The following is a 24,901-nucleotide window of genomic DNA, read 5'->3' on the forward strand; positions in this document are numbered from 1 at the left end:
TTCACTGTCCCCATCTTTCTCTCCACTCCTTACACTCATTCCTCTCTCCCTCTGTCCATCTCTCTCTCTTCCTCCATTTTCGCATATCTATTTTCAAATATACTGTGTATATATTCCCTCTTGATTTCATTTCCTTCTTTCCCACCTTTCTCCTTTTAGCGCCAAGCACTGGTTATAATAATATGAAACAGAAATACACATTTTATTATTCATAGTCTTTGAGAGAGTAAATTTTGCATTGCATGTGCATAAACGTCAAAAGCTAATGCAAGAAGAACCCCAAATGGCAAGATGCCTAGAAAAATAGACTTCTCAAAATTCAAGAAGGAGAGGCATAGGAAAGCAACATTAACATACCATTTCACACCCATAAAATTGGTGAAAATTATAAAGTAGGGCAATGCCGAGAGTTAGCAAGGGTATGGAGAAACACTAAGACGTCCTACAGGCGGTGGGAGCATGGACTGGTACAACCGCCTTCAGGAAGCAGTTTGGTTCCACCTAGGAAAATTGACAAGACATGTGCCCTACTACCCAGCACGCCCCAGTTGTATACCCTGGATAAACTCTATTAGCAATAATTGCGCCTCGGATAAACCTCATTGGCTACGATACTGCCACTGCACAAAACTTACCCTAGACAAACTCTATAAGAATGTTCACTGCAGCATGTTCATAATAGCAAGAAACTGGAATCTTAAGTGTTGGTTGAAAGGAAAATGGATAAATACGTTGTGGTATATTCGTACAATGGAATGCCCCCGTCATGGAAATGGGGGGACTGAAGTTTTATCTATACAGACACAGAGGCACTTCAAAAACACAACATGAATGAACAAATGAGGTTGCAAAGTATTACCTATGGCATAATGCCAGTTATATAAAGTTTTTAAATTTACAAAAACAATTCTATACGTGGTTTGTGGATATACAGGCATGAAATACAAATGATAAATGTGGCTAAAGAAACAGATACCCATTGTGGATAGTGGTTGTTTCTAGGGAGGGGTGATGGGAGAAAGGCTGAAGGAATTCTGTCAAGTGGGCTCAACTGTGTCTTCAATATTTTATTTAGGAGAAAGGTATGAGGGGCACCTCACTGGCTCAGTTGGTTAAGTTTCTGCCTTCAACTCAGGTCATGATCCCGGAGTACCAGGATCGAGCCCTGCGTCAGGCTCTCCATTCAGTGGGAGACCCTGACCCTTCTCATACTCTCTCTCTCTCTCTCTCTGACTCTCTCAAATAAATAAATAAAATCTAAAAAAAAAAAAAAAGATACAAACATGGAAAAAATGTTAAGATATCTTAAAGCTTGGTGTACCCAGGTATTATATCGTTCTCCATATTTTCTGTGTTTGAAATATTTACTATCAAACATTCTTAAAAAAGCTAGCACATTTGAAGTGTTAATGTTTCTTCATAAAAATGGGGAGGATTGAGATGCTTTTTCTTATACTATTTTTTATTCTCAGTTAGTGGCCCTTTTCCTTGGTAAAAATAAAACGACGTCTCCCTGCATAAAGTAGCCCAGTCATAGCCTCTTCCAGGACGTTCCTAAGGCTCACCCCAGGAGAGTAAAGGATTAGGAACCACAACTGCTGATGGATTCTAGATAACCTTGGTTGCACAGTCCAGTTCGAAAAGAAATTTTCAGGTTAACAATGTGTTCCTTCCTGGTCTCATTGTTCCTTCTTGTGCTCTCTTCCCTCCGCAATCACTGTAGCTGACCCCACAGGTAGACCCCCAGCTACAGAACAGAGGCAAATCCGCACACCCAGAAAAGGTGGACCACGAAGTCCATGACTATCCAAAGGTGAGAGAGCTCTAGAATCTGATGGAATCTTTCACCGCCTCTCCAAATGTCATCTTATCACCTCGTTTTGAATCTAAGTATCACAACCCAGTAGCTCCTCACCAGGCAGACCACGAGGAAACGAACAAAGGGCACAGTGCCTGTGTGTGGTACCTGCCCAGACCCGCGCCCACCTGCTCTGTCCACTGTGTGTTGACATCTTACCTTTAGTCTCCCTCTACCTCCTCCTGCCCCCGATCCTCCCTCCCTTCCTCTCTCCTTCTCTCCCTTATACACACAACCCATTTCTGTCTTCGTGTGGGGGCGCTAGAATGCTCTGTAACATGTTTCTAAAGGAAGTGACTATGGGTTAATGTTAAGATGAATCCTCATGAATGTGTTATAAAAGGTTAGTTGTGAAAGTAAAATGCTGGGAACTTTGAGGATAGACAAAGAAGAGTTGGTTAAATAAATCCTTATATAGCCATATGAGGTAGCTGTGGTGATTTAAAAGAATTCCTAATAATGTGGAGAGATGTTCACAAACTACTGTTATGGGAAAAAAGCAAGTACTGAAGTAGCCTGTATGCAATGGGCCCACTCTGTAGAAACACTGAACGGTCGAGAAGGATGAACCACGAAAGCCCCAAGATCACTTCCTGGCCCATGATAAGTGCTACCTAACGCTTGCTCACTATTAACAGAGCAGAGTCAGGGACTCGGGGATAGAAACTGGGGCATCAGCCAATGGCACAATGTGCCAACTTAGTTCTAAGGCCAGGGCAGACCTAAGTTAACAGTTGCTCATTGAAGGACGCTTCTTGGTTAAAAGAGAAATTCCTTAGTGTCTCTTCCATTGAGCCAGTTTGAACAGCAGCTATGAAAACCTGCCTGCCCTGATGAAAGGCAACAGTCCTGAGTGAAATACGTCAAGCAGAGAGAGTCAATTATCATAAGGTTTCACTTCCTTTGAAGCATAAGAAATAACATGGAGGGCATTGGGAGATGGAGAGGAGAGGGGTGGGGGAAGTCGGCGGGGGAGACGAACCATGAGGGACTGTGGACTCCGAGAGACAAACTGAGGGTTTTTGAGGGGCGGGGGATGAGGGGTTGGGTGAGCCTGGTGGTGGTATTAAGGATTGCATGGAGCACTGAGTGTGGTGCCTAAACAATGAATCTTGGAACACTGAAAAGAAATTAAAAAAATAAAGAAAAGCAAAAAAATAAAAATGAATTACAATAAAAAATAAAACCTAAAAAAAAAAAAAAAGAAAATCAACATTCCTGTTTTACTTCATGTTTTGATCATATGAATAATGCATGAATGCACTGTTTGGGGTTTTTTTAATGAATTCACATATTTGGGTAAATTCCTCTTTAGTATCATCCTCAGTGCTGGACTCTTCCCACTTACTGGGAAAAAAACCACTGCTCTGAGCCCGGTGCATAAGCTTCCAGTTTCTTTAATCCCTTTACATGCCAATCTGTGTACCATGGAAAATTGAGAGAATGAAGCTGAGTGGTCAGTACAATATTCTTTTTGTGTGTTTAAAAATTATGCAATAATTTAAGAAAACCGACATCTCTGTTGACACAGTATGAGTCCATTCTTTTTAATTACCACGTGTATTCCGACACACAAACACATTATATTTTTTAGATACTCTCCACATTGATGGGTATTTCATTTGTTTCCGATATTTCTTTATACAAACAGTGCTGCTGTGACCCTCCATAATGTGATTCCTCATCCAAACATCAAGCATTTTCTAGGACGGACCGTTAGAAACGGACTTCCATCACAGGTCATGCACGCTTTAGGTCCTAATCCTTAGTCTCGGCCCTCCAAAGGGAGCTACTGTATGAGACTGCTTCGTTTCCCACATCCTCATCAACACTTGGTATTATCATTTAAAACACTGCCAATCTGATAGGGAGAAAATAGCATCCCATTTCTAATTTTTTTCAGTTTAATAGCGAGATTGGGGATTTTCTAAGATGTTTGTTTACTGGCCATTTGCAACTCATTCTCTGAGAATTGCTTGTTCATATTCTTGGTCTATTTCTTCTATTTTGCCATTATATTGTTATTATATATTATACAACATATGATATATTCTATTCTATTGTTTTTTTCTTATAATTTATACATTTACATGGTATTGTTGTTCCTGTTATTATTTATATATTCTGAAAACTTCCAGTTTTAAGTAGATCCAAAGTGGCGTTTAATAATTCAAATTCTTTCAAGGGGAAAAATGACCCCGAGCTCGCTAAGTATCACAAAGCAACACAAATCAGGCGTGTCACAAACAACCCACACCAGCACTGTTTCTGTGCAGCATTAAAGTCACTTGAGGAATGGAAAAATAATTAGAAATCTAGGAGGTGGCTTCCTTCGGTCTCCGCCCTCCACGCATCCACCTCCAGAAGGTTAGCCAGCCAGCTGCCAGGAAAATCTCCGCTCCCGGAACAGCAAAATTATTATGGCAAAAGCAGAGTTATCTGACCAGGGACGAAGGCCTATTTCATCAGTGTCACCCCCTGCCACAGGCTTCCTCATCCTCTTCCGCCCAACACGTCCAAGAGTCCTGTTTACATGTCAGAGGGAGACGTCGGAAGGTTTCGAGTTGAATATTTATAACTGATTTTTCTAGAGGAAGCTTCATGTTATTTACCTGCCTGTCAGGCGCCACTGTGCACTGAAGGACACAGAGTCTGCATGTCTAATGATTTAAGGCAAACCCTTTTTACCCAAGGACATTTTGAAGCTTGAACATTAAAAAAAAAAAAAAAGAGCTAGGCTATAACTGATTCTCCAGAAACAAAGATCCAACTCCAAGTTGTCAGCATCTACACTAATTACAGACGAAGTATGCTTACATCGTACCCCTATTACCGCTTCATTTTTTTTATAGAGATCAAGAGTAAAGGAAACTAAGTCTCTTTCCCAGAGGCAATGTTTCTGTTCTCTTAGCCTTGTCATTTAGGAAGAAGTAAAACAAAGGAAAACGGTAGACTAAGGGATTGAAAAACCTTACAGGCCAGAGAGAAGGACTGATTCTTAAGGCTGAGTTATCCAAAATTTGACTTTTAATTGTAGAAATAAATACAAAAGAAAGATCATAAATGAAATACGAATATAATAGAATGAAATCAGCTAGCTATTGATTTTGCTTTGAAACAAACAGACCAGTACAGCCCAGGAGCCCTGTCCTTCAAAGCAATGACCTTGGAAGAGTGTATGATAATTCAGTGTTTGTGGCAATTGCTTAAAACATTTTTCAAACTCCCTTCGGACTTGCCTTTAGAGCTAGCTGACAAACCCTCCAGAAAACGTCTCATTACTTTATAATCACACCACACTGAGGACGCTAAAACCAGCACTACTTGGTTTAATCACCCCTCTTTCATCAGAAACACCTCAAAAAAAAATCCAACCACAAAAGGATGAATGTTTATTATGAATTAAAAAATCAAAAGAATGACCTGCCGCCTACTCTGAAAACAATTTGCATTGAGAACAGTTGTCACCTTTTGACAAAATCACAGGAAATAATTTTACAGGAATACCACTTGTTTTTGTGGCCGATGTCCTAATGAATATCATTTTTTTAAAAGATTTTATTTATTTATTTGACAGAGAGAGAGAGAGATCACAAGTTGGCGGAGAGGCAGGCAGAGAGAGAGAGGGGGGAAGCAGGCTCCCCGCTGAGCAGAGAGCCCGATGCGGGGCTCGATCCCAGGACCATGGGATCATGACCTGAGCCGAAGGCAGAGGCTTTAACCCACTGAGCCACCCAGGCACCCCTAATGAATATCATTTTTAATGAGTAGTTACACCTCACAAACACTTGGCATGTTAGAAGATGGGTACTTGTAGTTTTCTTCCTTCAGCCCAGGACTTGAACCCTTGTGTACCCCAAGTTTCTCTATAGGGTCCTATTATCGGGCTCATCGTCCCTTGTGTTCAGCTTCCTGGAGCTGGACCCTAGCCTCTTAACTCTTAGCCACTGATGGGTTTGCCTGGTCTCATTCATGTATCTCCAGCAAACAATTTAGCAAACTCTTAACCTTCTCTTGACCTTAATCCCAACTCGGCTAGTTCCCAAACAGAAGTCAGAGGCAGGGGCTGGAAATAAAGCCAGGATCTGAACTGGTGGTTGTAAGAAGAGGAAAGTTTCAAAGCTTGAATTCCACCCTTTCTACTCAGAGATATTCGGGGTTCTATCTTCCTGGCTACTAGGAGATAAGGTCGGTAGGAATTGAGTGGGCTTGGGTTACACCACGCTCCATTAGTTAATACAATAATGGAGTACACAGCTGTAATGGCCTATTCTGGCAAGGCTAAATTATTTGTCCAACATGGGAATCATTAGCACCTCATTCATTATTAAATTGGAAAAAAATTTGGTTGGATTCCCTGAAGCATCAGCCGCCAGATGTAAGCTCAGAAATGAAATCATCCTGCTCCTGTGATGATATTTCTTTAGGAATTTAATATACAAATTGAATTAAGGACCTTTCAGGGAAATGAAAGCCATGTGAATTCCAAGAGTTTGTCTAAGCTTCCAGAGTTGAGTAAAATTTCTAAAGCACTTCCCCCAATGCTCTCCCATATCCTAAGCCTCCCTAATTTGATATGAGGAGGAGGAGAAATTCCGTAGCACACGCCATCCAAATTATACTAGAGAGGCTGACAGCTCAGTGATTCTAAGACCACACAGGTGTGCCAGTCAAGATCTACGGAACAATCTCTCCAGGCTCTACTGGGTGAGCCCCACGTAAGAGAGGCTGCTGGACTCCCTCTCACATGATGGTGATGTGAAGCCACGTTTCTCAAAAGTCAGCAGCCCACAGATGTCTGAAGAAAACAGATGGGTCAACTTCATGCTGCAGAACTAACATCTTCCTTCAGAAGTGGAAAAACAAACAATCCAAAAAACAAAGTTGGGAGTCCAAGACAAAATTTTGAATTTGCACGTTCATGAACTAAGCATTCCTCTGAGAGTCTGAGATTTCTCTTAGTACATTTGGATGGTTGGGACCACTCCAGTGTCATCCCACAAAATTCTTTATTTTACACCCCCACTGATTCTGCCTACAATCTTCCACGGACCAAATTTCCACTGCCGGGGCCACCAGCCAGGGGTGTACTGGCTCTTGGCCACAGTCTGTGTCTGTACCAAACAATACATGTTTGCTTGGATCACAGCCCTGGAACATCTTTAAAATTGTCAGAAGGAAGGCCTACTCTCGAAAGCACAGGAATGCCACATAAAATCTAAGCTGGGCTCCGTGCAACCATCAGGAGCACAGGGCACACGCGTTGTATGGTGCAGAACACTTGTTTCCTGGGAAAATCTACCTCCAGAACATGAACACGACAAAAGTAAGAGCCACGTGAATCATCCTGGTGTATCACAGCACAATTCTCGGGTCTTGTTTTGTTTTTGTTTTTTTTTCCACAGTGTTCCCCATATCTGTTTGAATACACACATTAATTAGCTCCTACCTTTGCATAGTTTACTTTGGAATTCTACAGTTTCCCTTAACTACCGCAAACAAAGGCAAAACCTGAGTATAGGCCTCTTGCATAGTCTGTGGGCAGAAGTATTTCCTCCAGATTTTAATCGCCCTAAACGAAGAAAAGGAGGAGGGGGAAAGCCAGCCAGTCTGCAATCCACACTGAGACACATGTGTGCGCTCAGATCCATTCCGGGGATTTGTCTTGCAAATACTCAAGGGAGAAAGCACATATTGGTTTTGGAAACCAGTTTGGTGAGATGTACTAAGCACAAAGGTTTCCAAAAATGAAAGCACTGACATTCCTAAATCCAATGAGATATTTAAGAAAATAAAGAGAATAATATCATAAAACCACGTTTGCCATATCTGCTTCCAATCTTTTTTTAAAGACAGTATTTTACAGAGTTGTGGTCTCTTTTTCACCCTTCCCTGAAAATATCTCTCACTCAACCACCCCTCAGAGGTAACCACTATCTGGAAATTGAGATGTTTCCTTTCCTTCCATGTTTTATTACATAGTCATAGTCATGTGTCCATAGACAAAACATAGTATTGTTTTGCCACAATTTGCCAATTTAAATGTATATAAATACACACATACATTTGGCGTTTGTGTAGGCTTTAAGGAATGAGTTTTGTTTATTTTTTTTAACAATCAAAAAAATGCAAAGATATTCACACCTACTGAATTCATCTACAATACAGGGCCTGATTAGTCAGAAATCAGACTTTCAAGGCAACATAAATGTTTTACTGAAGACGTCATTTTTCCTTGAGAACAACCTCTTGCATTTTTTTTTTTTTTTTTTTTGGTCTACTGATAAAATCACTGGTCAAATCCACTTCCAGGAGCACAATAAAGAAATGTGTTTGGGTTCGCTGAAGTAGTTGATCTAGTGATTGAATTTCTAGTCATTGAACTTTGCATCTGCACCTGACTTTTAAGAACAGCTGGTATTTACCTGACAGAATGAGGAGTTCGATGATCTCTGCATCTCCCAGGAATGCAGCCACGTGAAGTGGGGTTCGCTTCTCAGAATCCTGAAACAGCATCAAAGATAAGCAAGTCAGTGGAGGCTGGCGGTGCCTTCCGCAGGCAGAGTAAAACACGTCACTGTCACTCGCTCTGAGGTTAGTGCTTTTAGGAGAGAGTGAAGGCCCAAACCTACTCAGGTGAGCTCTGGGTACACATGTCTCTCTGCATCTCCCAAAGTCACAGGTACACAAGATCCTGCCCTGTGTCTGTGTGTTGTGTTTGTCTCCCTGCTCCTTTTGTTGGAGCCTTGCTCAGGTCAGGGACAGCCTATCACACAATGGATAAGAAATTCAATTTATTTTCAGACCTTCCTTATGGTAAAAACAAAACAAAAACACAGAAACAAAAACTCAAACCCTTCTACCTACCTTAACAGCAGTGTTCAAAGCATGCAATGATTTGATTTCTTTCTAATGGAACACAGCAGAATTCTTCACAAGGAAATCAAACATTAAGTACAGTCACCTTCTTCTTTCTATCTCTATGAACTGTTGCCTAGCTCACTACCCATTCATGTGATACTTAATGAATGCCTATCAGGTGCCACAAACCAGATTTGGGGTTCAGTCCTTGCTCTCATGAAATTTACCTTTAAGTGGGGAGACTGCCAGTATTCTTGGAAACCAAAGGCACGTGACATCATCTCAGATGGTGATAAAGGCTATCCCAAAACTAAAACAGGGTAATGGAATCCAGTGACTAGAGAGATGGGAGCAAGATTCCTTAGACGAGAAGAACAAGACCTTTCTGAGAACACTGACATTGAAGCTGAGAGCTTCTTTGTTTTACAGATGAGAAAACTGTGGCTCAGATGAATTATGAAATTTCCTCCAGACCCCATAGGTATATAGCAGAGCCAAGACTGGACTTTTTCCTATCAGTCTTCAGTCTCAGTCCTTGGCAAAGCATTTAACATATTGTGTTGTTAACACGATAAAATGCAGGGGGAAAAATATTGCTTCTCCATCTGTAAACTGGAATCTCTGATGAGAGAATTCAAGATAAAGTCAGTAAATAAAGCCCTAGGCAGGCACGAAGCTTGGCCCAAGCACACCGAGAGCTCTAGGCAAAGCTCTTTTGCCACGAGCATAGAGAGTCGTACGATATCTAACCTCCAAGACGAAGAACCCCACAGGGGAAAGAACTGGTCTTCCTCCTCTCTGTCCCCACACGAGCAGAAAACTAGATGCTCAGCGTAGATCAGCCAAACTGAACAGGTCCATGTGCACTGCTTCTTCTACAAACTTCCCTGACCATTCCACACAGTAACCAAAGTTTGTAGGCTACGTCCTTGAGGTTTTGCCTAAAACCAGCCTGCATTTTAGTTTCAAGATCAGTGAAGTTGCTGTTGATATTAATCATCGGTCCTGTTATCACTTGATTACACAACCTACCCAACCACCCTTGGATTTGCCCAAGGACGCCATTCTGTTTTCCGACAGTTCCAGCCCTCAGCGCTTTCTCAGTCTCTTTCAGACTACTGCTTTTGGGCATTTTGTGACTCATTAACATCTAAAACAGATGGCAGACAGGAGATATCTTCAAATCAGTCTATCTGTTAGGAGGCCTGGCAAGTAGGTTTCACGAAGGGTTGGACTTACTCGTAAGTGGATAAAAAAGGGAAGTCTGAATTAGATTGAAATTCACACCGTCTGTGTGTGCTGCAGCGATTATTACAGTAAGTGGAAAGAAGGCAGTCATGTAGCGATTCCATATAAAGTAAAGGTATGCCATAGAAGATTCTGAAAGATATACAACCACAGTAATCTTCTTATCGTTATGTCACACTCTCCGTGAAAATAGAGATTCAGTATTTGAAAACTTGGAAAACATTTCAAACGTATTAACTGGCACAAAGAACTATATGAAGAACGGACACGAGACGTTCACAAGTGTTTTCCGTTTTGCTCTCTCTACAGCACTTGCTGTCTTACCCTCAAATTCTCTCTAAATCCCCACTGTATCTATGAAACATTTCTCTTGAGTCTTGTGACAAAAGTTATATAATTATATGTTCTTCTGTCAACTGAACTGGTTCCAGGGTTTGGTTCAACAAATTAAACCTTACCTAAGTGATTTAAACAAGGACTAACCCAGTCCAAATTATGACTTCATCTGACCTGAAGCAAAGTCAATGCTCTGCTTGAAAGCTTGGCCTCAAATAAAAAGCCAAGAAAACCTCAATACCTAAAACTGGCTGGTCTGTCATTATAAGACTGGCTTTGCTGATTCTGTGGCCCCTTTTATGACACGGCTTGTTCAAACTGAAGACTTTATAACATAAAATGGGTGTGTGTCATGTGAGATCACATAGTAAAAACTCTTGATTGTGATTACCAGCGTTCCTGTTGACATGCTTTTTTTTTTTAAAAGAGTTTTATTTAATTATTTCAGAGAGGGACAGTGAGAGAGAGAATGAGAAGGGGGAAGGTCAGAGGGAGAAGCAGACTCCCCGTGGAGCTGGGAGCCTGATGTGGGACTCGATCCTGGGACTCTGGGACCATGACCTGAACCGAAGGCAGTTGCTCAACCAAGTGAGCCACCCAGGTGCCCTGTTGACATGCATTTAAAGGTTTCCTGAGGCTTCCAGAACAACTATACCAACAGTGACATGCCACAGACAGGTAGCTACAAAAAAGATCTGTATTCAGGCAGCAGTTCTTTGGTTCTCCAAAGTATCAGAGCTATATGAATAATTTCACGTGCTACCAAGACCTCAACGAAAAAAGCAATGCACTTAACTAAAATAACAGTAACTAATGATGAAGGGTTACAAACACCAGCAATCTAAGGAGGAACCTGTGTGATAGACAGGGCCATGAGCAGAGAGGTAAATAACAGAGCCACAGTAATCACCGCCCTCGGTCAGGCAGGTTAAATCAGCCGGGAGGTTGCCATTCGTCCTCTGCCTAAGTATGAGTCCACTCCACTTGACCACAAGCTAGGCAAATGGACAAGGAGATGTAATGGTAGAAAAGGGAAGGCAAAGAGTCTGGGGAAAAGAGTATACTAGTAATAATACTAGCAAAAATGTGTTCTAGGCTAATGGTATCTAGAAGAAGAAACAAAACCTAATTATGGAGTGCTTTAATTTTTTTTCCCCAAAATGTCTTTTATCTGTTCTACTACTTGAATCTTGTAACATCCCTATAAGAGCAGACACATCTCTCAGACACTTGCTGTTAAGTCTTATTATCATCATTTGAAAGATAATGATTTTTTTAGATCGAAAAGCTCGGGAGAGATTGTATCATTTGCCCAGCACCTCGGGATAGATGAGGTGAAGAACTAGAGCTGACACCCTCACATGCAGACAAATCCTTGACGTGGTCTTGAAGAAAGATTCTTGAAATGAATTCATGTTGGAAAAAAAAGCCAGACACTCTCACAGGTAGACGGAAGGGCAGTGCCTTGGCCTAGATGCCTGACGAGGGAATAATAGTGTCTCCACTGAGCATCTGCATTCCCCGAATCTGTCCTCATGTGGTTTGGGGTTTCGAATTCGTAATACCTGCACAGTCCAGGAACTTTCAAGCTGAAAAATAGGCATAAAGTTGGTTCTGGGCCAAGGACATCCGCAGGGTGTCAAGAAGAAACAAAACCTGTCTGAAGAGACGTGTTTTCGATACAAGCAACTTAGGACGCCCACAGCTAAGCCCCCAGTGAAGATGGGCTCACAAGCCTGAGCCGCAAGACTCACGTGGAAGCGAGTTAGCCAGAAGCAAGAGTCAGCAGGCGCAACACCCAGAGAGAACCTGACATAACAGAAGAATCAGAGATATGAATAACATTTAAAATCATTTAAGGGGGGATGCCTGGGTGGCTCAGTGGGTTAAAGCCTCTGCCTTCGGCTCAGGTCATGATCTCAGGGTCCAGGGATCGAGCCCCACATCGAGTTCTCTGCTCCGTGGGAAGCCTGCTCCCCCCCCCCACCGCCTGCTGTGTTCTCTATCAAATAAATAAAACCTTTAAAAAAAATTAAAGAATAAAATCATTTAAGATACGAAAGACAAAGCCCAAAAAGAAAAAAAAATTCTTTTTAAATGAACAAAATTTGAGGAAGAAGAGTATAGGGAGACTGTCAGAAAGCAGTGCAGACCCCTGATGCTGGCAGTCACCTAAGACTTGGGTCAAAGATGAAAACAAGAAGCATAAACAAGAAGGCCAGGAAAAGAAAAAATAAGGACCGTGACCTTGGGATAAGAGCCACTTACTCAGCCATATGTTCTAGACGTGGACCTTTATCGAGAAGTTATTCTACCCTAGGCATTACGGTGGGTGTCAGGAATACAAAATGTAAAACATCCTGCCCACACCCTAAAGAAACTTACAGTTCAGTTCCTAGTTTCCAAATATAGGGCACCTGAATCAAAGTAATAACAGGAAAGTGGCAATTAGTGATATTTTTGAAGTTAAATGATTTAAGAAAATTACCAAAAGCAACGAGACAAATGTCTTCATGAATACTTTCCCGAAACCCACCCTGGGCAGGAAATCTAAAATGACAAAGAAAAAAAATCGCTTCTGAATTAGGAAATAAGCACATCTTATTTATAGAAACTTTAATCTTATAGAAACCCACTGGCTCCAGCTTATCTGGAAGCTTTGGAAACCCAAGGCCAGACTTCCAGGTCAGCCTGTATCTTACAGGCTGACTTAGGGATTGTTTCTGGATCAAAATTAGAATCGAGGACCAGGCCAGGAGCAGAGTAGCATTCAGACAGACACAGTGGCTGAGCTAAGAGCTCTGCTCTGTTTGTGTTCACAGCTGCCCAGTGCTCCCGTGGACGGTCCACGATCACTGACGGCGGAGGGATGGTCATGGTGGTCTTTACAACACCCGTGAATGCAAGAGGAGAAAAATCCTTCAAAAACAAGCACAGTATGGTCAAACACTCGAGAAATGACTCATCAGTGTATTTTTTAAAAGATTATTCAAGTATCAAGAAAGAGACCTTTTCCCATTACCCAGCAGCTCTGATTCCAAGTAGCCCTTTGAAAATAGATTCCGACCCATGAAAAGTCAGAGGTTTCTCCAGAAGGAAGGAAGGTAAACCCTTCCTTTCTATGAATAGCCAGAGACACACACAGCCAGCTGGCGTCTGAGCTAAATTTGCAGTATGTCATGGAGAGATCAGGCAGAGGAAGTTTCTGTCGTCTGTTTACCAAAGAGGCAGATGAAAGAAAATAGGGAACTTGAAGTGTGTACACATAAAGTGTGCTTGACATCGGCAGAGAGGCCATTCTGGCAGCCAAAAATACGGTGTAGGGGGCACCCCAAGCCTCTGTTCTAAAGATTAAGAATTGTTTATTACGTGCTTTGAAATTCTCGGCTAGAAGTGCATGACCTAATCTTCATTTAAGTATCTATCATACACTAAAACAAATATCCCTCCCTACATATAAAACTCTTACATACCAAGACAGGCAGATGAAGCAACGTTAAGAAAACACCCGTCGCAAAGCCTTGCCATCATGCAACACGGGCGTGAATTTCCCATGTCAGTTCCAACTGCCACAAAGGGCAAAGAAGCAAGCTCGTTAGGCCCAACGAGCTTAATCCGATAGTGAACAGAAATCACTAAGGGCAGTGTCAAAACAGCTCTGAAGGCAAAATAGTTACGTGGAGATATTTCAAATCATGTGAAGAAAAGAGCCGAAGACGTGTGATAGATTTAAATCCAGCAAGACACAGAATGGGAAAGATGCTTGGTCTTCCAGTGAGGAATTACGAGACATTTATAAAGAGGAAAAGAAAGCAGAGAAACAAATGTCATGGTTCTTAGAATTTTCGTGTTTACTTTCAGGTTTTACCATCTCACGGATACAGAGATGGTACAGAAAATAACAGATCTGTATGTTCCCACCAGCAAAATCAAACAAGTTGACATTTCTATATTCGCTTCAGAACTCTGTTTTAAAAAAAAAAAAAAAGTTTTAGGAGTAAAGTGCCGTGAGTACTGTGACTTGCAATAGTTTGGAAAATAACTTGAGGGGTGTGTGTGTGTGTGTGTGTGTGTGTGTGTGGTGGGGGGAGGCAGAGATACAGAGACAGAGGAGAGAGGAGACACATTAAACTGTTTTCAATTCTTCATTATTACGAGTGGTGTTGCAGTGCATATCTGGGGGCAGGTACCAAGAAAAGGCAGTGCTAGATCTCGGTGTATACGCACGCTCAACTTTATTAGGTCTTTTCAAATAGCTTTCAAAAATAGTTTCACAATTTATACTCCCCAGCCATAAATGTGTTCTCTCCCCAACATTCCACCCAATAGTTGATGTTATCAATCTTACTACTTTTGCCCAATATGACGTGCCTCACACGACATTTCACTGTTGCTCTGATCTGCATTTTACTACCTACAAGTGAAATTAAGGCTCTTCTCATGTGTTTGTTAAAAGTTTTGTCTTCTTCAACTACGAATCACCTCTACCTATCCTTTCCCCACTTCCATTCAGTTTGTCTTTTCCTTATGATGTGTAGAGTTTTTAATATATTGTTTAATTCAACTTTCAATGAAAACTCAAGTTATGCCCTTACCTACAAACAGTGGAGATGGATCAATGTCTATATCAAGTTGCCATAAGAGAAAAATTCAGTCATTATTCATCGTCCATGCATTCACTACTCTGTGGAGCTGGATAGTCCTCAGCTGGAATGTTTTATGCCTCAAAGGTGACAGCAAGTCTCTGCCCCTACATACATCCAGCATCAAACAGCTTTATTCAGTCATCACTCTGTGGGTATTTTAGCCCATCCATTTGCACGTAACATAGGTGTATGAAAAACACTGGTACATTTTGCTATCTCTAAACATGTTCAAATTGTAAGTCCAAACCTCAAAACCACATCTAATTCTTAAAACTTAACAAGAATCACTCAAAAAATCATTTAAAATGAAATGAGAATGCCAAAGATGTTTGATTGTATCTGCCTTAGGTAACTAAATATTGGATATTTTCATTATACTAATTTTTAAAGTAAAGTAATGCATATTAAATAAAAATTATATCAGAGATGATATGTTTTCTAATTCGATCCTTGAGACACTGCTGTAAGGTACATATTATCATCCCCATTTGACATTAGAGGAACCCGAGAATTTCAGATGATAAGCAACTTGACCAGAGTCACATAGCTAGTAATGGTAGAACTGGGATTCGGAACCAGATATGATTCCATTGTTCATGCTCTTGTTGACTCTCTGAATAGCTACAAGCCTTGGTAAACAAAATGAAATTATTTTTCATTACAATTAACACTCTTGACCTAGAACTAAGACCTAAGACCAAATTCTCATAAGCAAAAGTATAAGCATGCAAGAAGAATAAAGTTGGAGAACTAACATTACCTGGTTTTAAGATTTATCTTAAAGCTACAAGACATTGTATTGGTGCAAAAATATATATATGGACAACATACAGAATTTTAAAAAATGATAAAAAGGCAATTCACTGATGAAAGGATAGCCTTGTCAACAAATAGCATTGTAACAATTAGACAACCGCATGCAAATAAAATGAACTTTGAGCCATACCTTGCAGCCTGAACAAAAATTAAATCAAGATGGATCACAAAACTAAATGTTAAATCAAAAAAAAAAAACAAAAACAAAAACAAAACAAAACCAGGGCACCTGGGTGGCTCAGTGGGTTAAATCTCTGCCTTCGGCTCAGGTCATGATCTCAAGGTCCAAGGATCAAGCCCCCCAACACATCGGGCTCTCTGTTCAGCAGGGAGCCTGCTTCCCGCCCTCCGCCTGCCTCTCTGCCTACTTGTGATCTTTGTCTGTCAAATAAATAAATAAAATCTTTAAAAAAAAAAAAAACCTAAATGTAAACTCATAAACTATCTGAAGGAAACATAGGAGAAATTCCTTATGACCTGGGGTTGGACACACATTTCTTAGATCTAACACCCTGATAAATTGTCTTCCATCAAAATTAATAACTTCTGCTCTAAACACACTGTTAGGAGAATGAAAAGATAAGCCTCAGAGTGGAAGAAAATATTTCTAAAGCATATATTAGATAAAATTTTCTATCTAGAATATACAAATAAACTCTCAAAACTCACTAACATGAAAGCAAACAATCCATTTAAAAAGTAGGGAAAGGATTTGAACAGATATTTCACCAAGGAAGATATACAGATAGCAAATAAGCAAATGAAATAATGCTCAACATCATTAATAATTAGGGAACTGCAAATTAAAATTATATAGTTATTAAATTGGCTAAAATTAAAAGGTCTGATGATATCCAGGGTTGAGAATGTAGAGAAACTGGAACATTCACACACTGCTGGTAGGAACACAAAATGGTACAACATCAGAAAACAATTTGATGACTTTTTAAAAAGTCAAACACAGATCTACTACATGATCCAGATTCTTAGGAATTTACCCTAGAGAACTGAAAGCATATGTCCTGCACATATGTGTTCACAACAGTTTTATGCGTGATAGCCAAAAATGGGAAACAGCCCAAATTTCTACCAACAGGTGAATGAAAAAGCCACGGTATGCCCATGTAATGGAACAGTACTCAGCAGCTAGAAGGAATGAACTATGGCTTTATGCCACAGCGTGGATGAATCAAAGTAACTGCGCTTAGTAAAAGAAGCTAGTGGAAAAATGAGAGTACGTACTGTATTAATCCATTATAAAAAATTCTAGGAAACGCAAGTTAAGGTACAGCAACCAAAAGCAGATCGGTTGTTGCCCAAGGAGGGAGGAAAGATTGAAAGGGGTGGGGATTAAGGATTATAAAGGGCCCAAGGAAGCTTGTGGGGGTGATGGGATGTTCATTATCTCCATTGCGGTAACTGTTGCATGGGTGTAAATATGTCAAAATGTTGCAAATGATATGTCTAGTATATTACATTACCATATTACATGTCAAATATACCTCAATAAAGCAGAAAACACATAAGCAGGCAAATAAAATATTCCATTGTGGGGCACCTAGCCGGCTCAGTCAGTAGAGCATGTGACTCTTGATCCTGGGGTTTTGAGTTCAAGTCCCACATTAGGTGGGGTGATTGCTTAAATAAACAAAACTTTAAAAAATTCTGTTGCATGGGAAACAATAAAGAAGGGCATATTTATGGATTTAAAAATATATATACCAGGCAACAAGGTAAATTCAGTTAAGAGGGAAAATAGCAGAATCTAATCAACCAATAATGCGTTAATTTTTGAGGCAACTCACGTCTTGCTAGTGTATAGACATAAAAGTGAAGTCCTTTGCAAAAGAATAGGGTGTTGGATTAAGTCTATATGTTTTAAAAATAGGCACAAGCAAGAGTTCTCTTCAAAATCCCTTGGAACATTTACATTTCCTAAACAAAACCTTTGACAAATGTGTATTGAGTACGGATGTGGAAATTAAGTCCAGAAAATGAAGGACAAGTGGGAAGGTGCGCTAACCTGTGGGCACATTCCAGCAGCGGATTACCAGGGGATTTTGGAGATCTTACCACAGTACGCAGAGTTCCCCAAATAGCAGAAGCCCTTTTAGATCGATTTCTGCCTGGGGAAGTTGATGGAGGGCCAACTATTTGATATCATTTGGCGAGGAACACATCTTGAGAGGAGAAACAGAACATGGAAAAGGATTCTCATCTTCTCGTCCTACAGAATGGAAAACGGGCCAAGATGCTTGTATTTTGTTGCCAGTGAATCAGTAACAGACATCGGGCCACTGCAGAGACATTATGAGGAGTGTGTGGTGAAAACCAGAGCAGGTCTTCAGAGCACCACCCCCTCTCACATCCTGAACGCTAATACAGTTCACAGCTGTTCTGTGAAGCCTCCCAAGCATATTAAGAAGCAGTGTCTTTCAGCTTAATGCATTTGTTGAACAGTTTTTATGAAGAAACCATACTTCTTATGCAGGTGGGAATGTTTTACTGCTAAGGGCATTTAAGGAAACTTGTAGGTTGGAACTGCTCTTGGTTCCAAAGAGCTAAACAATGAGGTGAGAAGTGCGGGTTCAGTTAGGGCCCCCGCCTTAAGCTCACTGTCTCTTCTAATGCCTTCATTAACCAACTTCTTCAACAAAACAGAGGTGCCTAAGATGAAAGGCAGATAACCAAGAAAAGAACTGGAAAGCTCTCTCCTGTTGATGAAAGAGTGAAGAGGAAGCAGCTGCTAGCTTTTCTCAGCTACAAGGGGCCGCAAGGGTGAAAATATGTCATCACGCAAATGACCATACAGAGTGAGAATCGAAATCTCAGGTGAGGAAGCCTAAAATTACAAAATATTAGAACTGGAAAGCATTTCAGACATCCAGAGAATGTAGTTGATTGGCCCAAGGTCGCACGGCTATTAACGGCAGTGGTGGAGCCCTTCATTCGTACAAATGACAAAATATTTACTGGGGCTTTCTAGGTGCCAGGCACCATGCTAAGTCCTAGCCTCGAAGATTCCCACTCTCTTGGGTATTACACTAAGTGAAATAAGTCAGTCAGAGAAAGACAATTATCATATAATCTCATTGACATGAGAAATCTGAGAAACAAGACAGAGGATCACAGGGGATGGGAGGGAAAAATGAAACGATGAAACCAGAGAGGGAGACAAATCCTAAGAGACTCTTAATCTCAGGAAAAAAACTGAGGGTTGCTGGAGGGGAGGGCCAGTGGGAGGGATGGGGTGGTTGGGTGACGGACATTGGGGAGGGCATGTGCTATGGTGAACGTTGTGAATTGTGTAAGACTGATGAATCACAGACCTGTACCCCTGAAACAAATAATACATGATATGTTAATTTAAAAAAAAGAATCCCATTCTCTTGATTATGGGCAGTGGGCTCTTTACTACAGTAGACTAATATTAGATTAATCACACCAGTCAGCAAAGAGCAGACACACACAACACAGTGTTAGAAAATGTCAGAGAGAAAGAAAGAGTGTGGTATGAAAGGAGACAATGTTCAAAGACGTCAACTCTGGATATAACAATAACTTAGGGACTGGGTCTCTCTCTCATACACATGTGGGTGAGGGGAGAGGAATTAAAATCAAAAGCTTATAAAAACAGGTTCTGTAGTCATAGAAAATCATCCTAACTTTTTTTTTCCTAAGTTTTTTTTCAGCCTCCAGGTGGATATTTTATAAACAGAATTTATATGTAATACTGATGATAAAATTCACCAGTGGAGTTATCTGGACATCTCAGATCAGCTCAGTGAATGAAGATGGTTACAGTGATTACCTCTGGGTGAATAATTTTATGAGTGTTCTTCACTTTCTTGTTTCTTTGCCTGCATTTCAAGACTTGTACATAATGCAGTTCAGAAACAAGAAAACACAATTCCATTTCTGAATCAGAAAAGGCTTTCCTATTAAAAAAATAAACAAACAACAGTCTACTCTAACAAGAGCTGGTTTTAACTAATTACATATAAATTTAAAGCACTGGACATTATTTATTGTCCAAAGCATTCATTATCTTGTAGTATGTTTTAGTGTGTGAATGTAATTTCTTTGCAAATGACAAAACATTATGTCTGTGATTAAACATGGAGAGATTCTAATTTGTATAACGTTCCACAAAGTTGCCAGAGGGCTGTCCTACACATTATCTAATTCTTAAGAAAACCCAGGGACATTAATCAAGTAGGTATTGTTATCCCCATTCTATAGAACAGGACTCAAGGCTGATTCTGAGAGTTAAAGGACTTGCCCAGAGTGTTCTGTATTCTCTCACAGTACCATATAAAGCCTTATAACAAGTAACATTGCTCTTCAAGGAAAAACCTATTGCCACCCTCTTCATAGCCTTTGGAGGCCTTTGGTCCTATTATTACTGTTTCTGTCAAGTGTCCTGCAGGATAGAGACACACACACACACCACTTTCATTAGTGACATCTTCGTAGGGCCACAAGAGCAAAGACTGTGGAGTCAGAGTGACCTAACCTTGAACCCCTCCTCTACCACTTTTGAGCTGTGTGATGCTGGACAAACAAAGCAACTCTGAGACTCATCTTCCTCTAGGATCACCTCTCTTGCAGCCACAAAGTACATGTCTGATAAATATTAGCCACCCTACATGTGCACCCCAGTGTTTATAGCAGAAGTGCCCACAACAGCCAAACGATGGGAGGAGCCTAGATGACCATCAATAGATGATGGATAAAGAAGATACGGTATGAGCAAGATGACGGAGGAGTAGCAGACTGAAATGACATCAAGTCACAGGAGATCAGCTAGATAGTTATCAAACCATTCCAAACCTACAAACTCAACAGGAGATCAAAGAGAAGAAGAGCAGCAATTCTAGGAACAGAGAATCAACCACTTTCTGGAAGGTAGGACATGGAGAGAAGTGAATACTAAACCATGGGAAGATCGACCACGGGGGGAGGGTCCAGCTTCCGGCAAGTGGTGGAACAGTGGAGCACAAAATCAGAACTTTTAGAAGTCTGCTCCACTGAGGGACGTTGCTCCAGAGGCTAAGCAGGGGTGGAGCCTTCCCAGGGCAGCGTCAGGACTGACTGACAGTCTCAGGACTCAGGGTCACAGAAAGACCAGTGGTATCTGAGTGTGGCAGAGCTGCCAGGTATCAGAGCAGGGAAGCCAGCTACAGAGACAGAGCCAAGGAGTGAACTTTCAGATCAGGTTACCTTAAACCATGATCCAAGACACAGTTGGGCCACTGCTCTTCTAGCAGAGACCCCATAAGTGGCAGATCTGGAGAGACCCCCTCCCTCCTCCTCCAGGAGGAGTGGTGCAGAAGCATGCTGCAGGAATCTGCTGGGTTTGAAGACTCCAAACGGGGCTGTGCACCAGAGATAGAAACACTATGTCGCAGGCCAGGTGAGCTCGGAGCACTGCCAGAGACCAGGGAGATGGGAGTGATTGACCGCTTTTCTCTGAGAACGCCCTGAGAAATGAGGCCCTGAGCTCACTATGTGATCTCTGTCTGTCAAATAAATAAATAAAAATCTTTTAAAAAGACATTAATGTCCAAGGCCAGGCCACAGATACCAGTTCCTGGGAACCTAGGGACGTGCGGAAGTAGGGGGGAAAAAAAACACTGGATTTTTTTTTTAAAAACGTGGAACATTTATTTCCTTGTCTCTGGCTAGCCCAAACTTGTGTGTGAAATGATCAGAGGCTCCTATTAAAATCCTAAACTGCTGGTTTGGTTCCAGGCATGGGAGATCTGGCTGTTGGAACAGAGTCACAGAAAGTAGAAGGCGTGGGTGGGCAGCGTCATTAACAGGCCAGGGCAGGCCAGTGCTGGGGAAGGGGCTGGCGATGGGGAACACACACTAACACGGTTTCTTACTGGGAGGGGCTGACCAGGGTACAGAGCGGGGAGCGGTTCCATCAAAGTGCTTTATAAAGGACGAGAAAAGGAAGCAGGGTCACAGAGGGTACCTAACTCTTTGACATTCTTCAAGAATTCCCCAGAAGGATGAATTTCCCAGAGGCTGGGGTGGGCTGGAAGACCCACGTCGCAGACCAGCCATGTCACCCAGCAGGACCAGAGTTCCTAGAGAAATCTTATTCCGAGGGTGAGAAACTACTTTATTTCCAACCTGCTTGAGTGGGGGGAGGTTGGGGGGACTTTCTACATTCCTCCGGTCGCTGGAGGTCTGGCCTCAGACACTCCCAGCTGTGCCTGGGTAGCAGGACGGTCTCCGGCAGCACAAGGTCAAGAGCGTGGGGACGAAGCGGCTGAAGGGGGGACAGGGGGCGTGTAGCTGTGGGTCCCTGGAGCTCCCAGCAGTGCCTGACACAGGAAGCCTTTCTCCTCTGTTCTCTGGGCCACACTGTAGGGTCAGGCGGGCCACGCACTTCCCCCTGCGCAGCGCAGCCCTCAGGAGAGCCCTTCCCCACAGCGCCGCCCCTCCGTGGAAGCGCAGGTTGTGCCTCCACAGTGAGCATGTGCCGTGCTGAAGCCATCCTCCTCCACCTACACACGGGGGCCATTTTCCATGGGAGGAGAAGGCCATCCTGGGACAGGACTCCCGCTCCTCCCATGGCTCCCCTCCTGACTGCCCTCCCCTACCCCCATGCCTCTTGCTGGCACCCCCGCCACAGAGCACTGGCTTTCCCGGCCCCAGACTCTACTCAGTATTAGCCTGCTTCGTCCTTGCTTTCTCTGCCCCTAAGATGGCTGACTTTTTAGCCCCCAGCCCGCCCCAGGCCTCCTAGCAGTGCTTTCCGAGCAGTATCTCTCCGCAGTAGTAGTCCCTTCCTCCGTGGTCCCAAGGCTTTGCTTAGACTTCGTTGACTCTGCTTTGGATTTTAGCCACCTCTGAGGATGGCCCAGTACAAACTGGTGGGTTCTAGAGGCAGAAGGACCCTGCTCAAGGACTGACCCTGCCACCTAGAGCTATAGGACATCGGGCAAGTCCCTGGAGCCTCCTCTGTGCCTCTATTTCTTAGTCTATAAATTGGGAACAAGAATAGAACCTACCTCCCGGGGATGTGTGAGATGGAAGGAAATGCTGCCCAAAAAGCCCTTAGCACAGTTCCTAGCATTATATGGCGAGCGGTCAACAATCCAGTACCCAGTAGTATGATTATTTTTTGTATGATTATTTTTTTAAAGATTTTATTTATTTATTTGACACAAAAAGAGAGAGAGTACAAGCGGGGAGGCCATCAGGTAGAGGGAGAAGCAGGCTCCCACTGAGCAGAGAGTCCCACACGGGACTTGATCCCAGGACCCCGGGATCATGACCTGAGCCAAAGGTAGACGCTTAACCAACTGAGCCACCCAGGTGCTCCTGCCCAGTATTATTTAACCCATGTTTTCACTCTCCAACAAGCCCGTTCTGGCTGGCTGATGGAAAGAGGGAGAAAAGACAGGCTGGGGACAGAGGCAGGGACGTTAAGGTGTCTGACTGGTTCTCAACTAAATTCCAGGGTAATCAAGATGGCACTATCCAAACAGGAGAGAAAATACGTCCAAGGGCCACACACACATCCTCCTTAGAGGTCCCATAACGAGAGATGCATAGGACCAGATGGGCAAAATCAAAATATGCTCAACATTGCAGGAGGTGACAGCTGCCGGAAGAGCTGACCAGACAGGCCCTTTGTCGTTGGTGAACAAATCCTCATTGCCGCCACAGTCGCTTGTAATTGCTGGGGTGACAGAAAGGCGAGTGAGCCCCAACCACAGTGAGTGGGTCACAAGATACATCTCATCTCCTGCGGGCAAGCACCTGTGAGCAGCTAGGAAGACAGACTGGTAAGAAGAACCCCTGAGCTCCAGCAAAACTCAGAAAACGCAGCTCCATGTCTCAAAGACAGTGGCCAGATTAGACAAATGCTGGAGTTTTCCTGGGAGTGACTCACCATTACATCCCATCCACAGAAGCATTACTGATGGGAGAAAGTGCTGGCATCAGGAAACTTTCACCCCAAAACTTACCAGCGAGAGAAACGTTTAGCAGGAACTGTGAGCCCCTATTTGTTATGTAACAGCACTGACGCTTGGACTTACTCTCGACAATGCGCTTGACATACTGATTGTGTAAATGATTGTACTCATTTTATGAAATGAGAAGGGCTTTCTAATCATTTCCACAATGGGCCCGGAGAGAGAGGTTTCACACAAAGAGAAAGGACACTGTTCTAGCTAGCCCTTTCATCATACTGCAGGAGAGGCAATAACACATATATTTGTACATTTTTATCCAGTCCCATTTTCATCTATACCAGAGCTCAAAACTTAGACCCTAAATCTGCTCAGAGATCTTGCTTGGTCCGCACATAAGTTGTGAAATCGAAATCTGGATGTCTTTATCGGGGCACACTAACACTCTAGGTCAGCGCCGCGCTCACCTCCCCCCACCAGCACTCTCATCACACACCAGAACCACCGGCTAGACTGTGAAGCTTTTGAGTTGGCAACTGGGATCTAGACTTTCCCTTCTCAGTCTGCTCATGCCTTTGGCCAAAAGCTAACAATTTGGACCAAATGAACTGCAATCAAAGACCTGCCCTGAGGTCCATGTACCATCCACTGTCAAGGGCTGTGTTTCAGAGCCAGGCATCATGGTAGGTTCGGGGGATACAGAAAGAACCCGGGTACCCTATGGGATTCAAAGCCTGAGGTAACCAAGGCACCAAACAAAGCTGAGGCATATTGACAGGAGGGTGTTAAGTGATAAGACTGTGCCTCTAGAGTTGCTGATTCTAGACGAAAGGGAAATTCTTCAGAAGGAACCATGCCGGGCACCTGGGTGGCTCAGTGGGTTAAGCCGCTGCCTTCGGCTCAGGTCATGATCTCAGGGTCCTGGGATCGAGTCCCGCATTGGGCTCTCTGCTCAGCAGGGAGCCTGCTTCCCTCTCTCTCTCTCTCTGCCTGCCTCTCCATCTACTTGTGATTTCTCTCTGTCAAATAAATAAATAAAATCTTAAAAAAAAAAAAAGAAAAGAAAAGAAAGAACCATGCCTAGAATAGAGAAGAAACACCAGCAGTGATTGGGTTCATGGCCTGTGCCAGGCCCTGATCTAAGCATTTTCCAGGGATTGTGCTCAGAGTGAGTAGGAACTACGAGTGTCTGCATTTTG

General features: G+C 42.6%; 1 protein-coding gene and 1 pseudogene across 8 annotated transcripts in view; both read right to left on the minus strand.

Annotated features, from left to right (window-relative positions):
- The window catches only part of ANKRD44 (ankyrin repeat domain 44), a 310,102-nt gene that overhangs the window by 151,306 nt on the left and 133,895 nt on the right, over positions 1–24,901 (minus strand). For all 8 annotated transcript variants that reach the window (XM_045078511.1, XM_013045696.2, XM_045078509.1 and 5 more), the window contains one exon: positions 8,284–8,362. In XM_045078511.1, coding sequence (XP_044934446.1) covers positions 8,284–8,362 — 79 coding nt within the window. The remainder of the gene's footprint in view (positions 1–8,283; positions 8,363–24,901) is intronic.
- Positions 461–632, minus strand: LOC123391702 (annotated as a pseudogene).

The sequence above is a fragment of the Mustela putorius genome, unplaced genomic scaffold, assembly GCF_011764305.1.
Source record: "Mustela putorius furo isolate JIRA1106 unplaced genomic scaffold, ASM1176430v1.1 tig00000275_pilon_pilon_pilon, whole genome shotgun sequence".
Taxonomy (NCBI): Eukaryota; Metazoa; Chordata; class Mammalia; order Carnivora; family Mustelidae; genus Mustela; species Mustela putorius.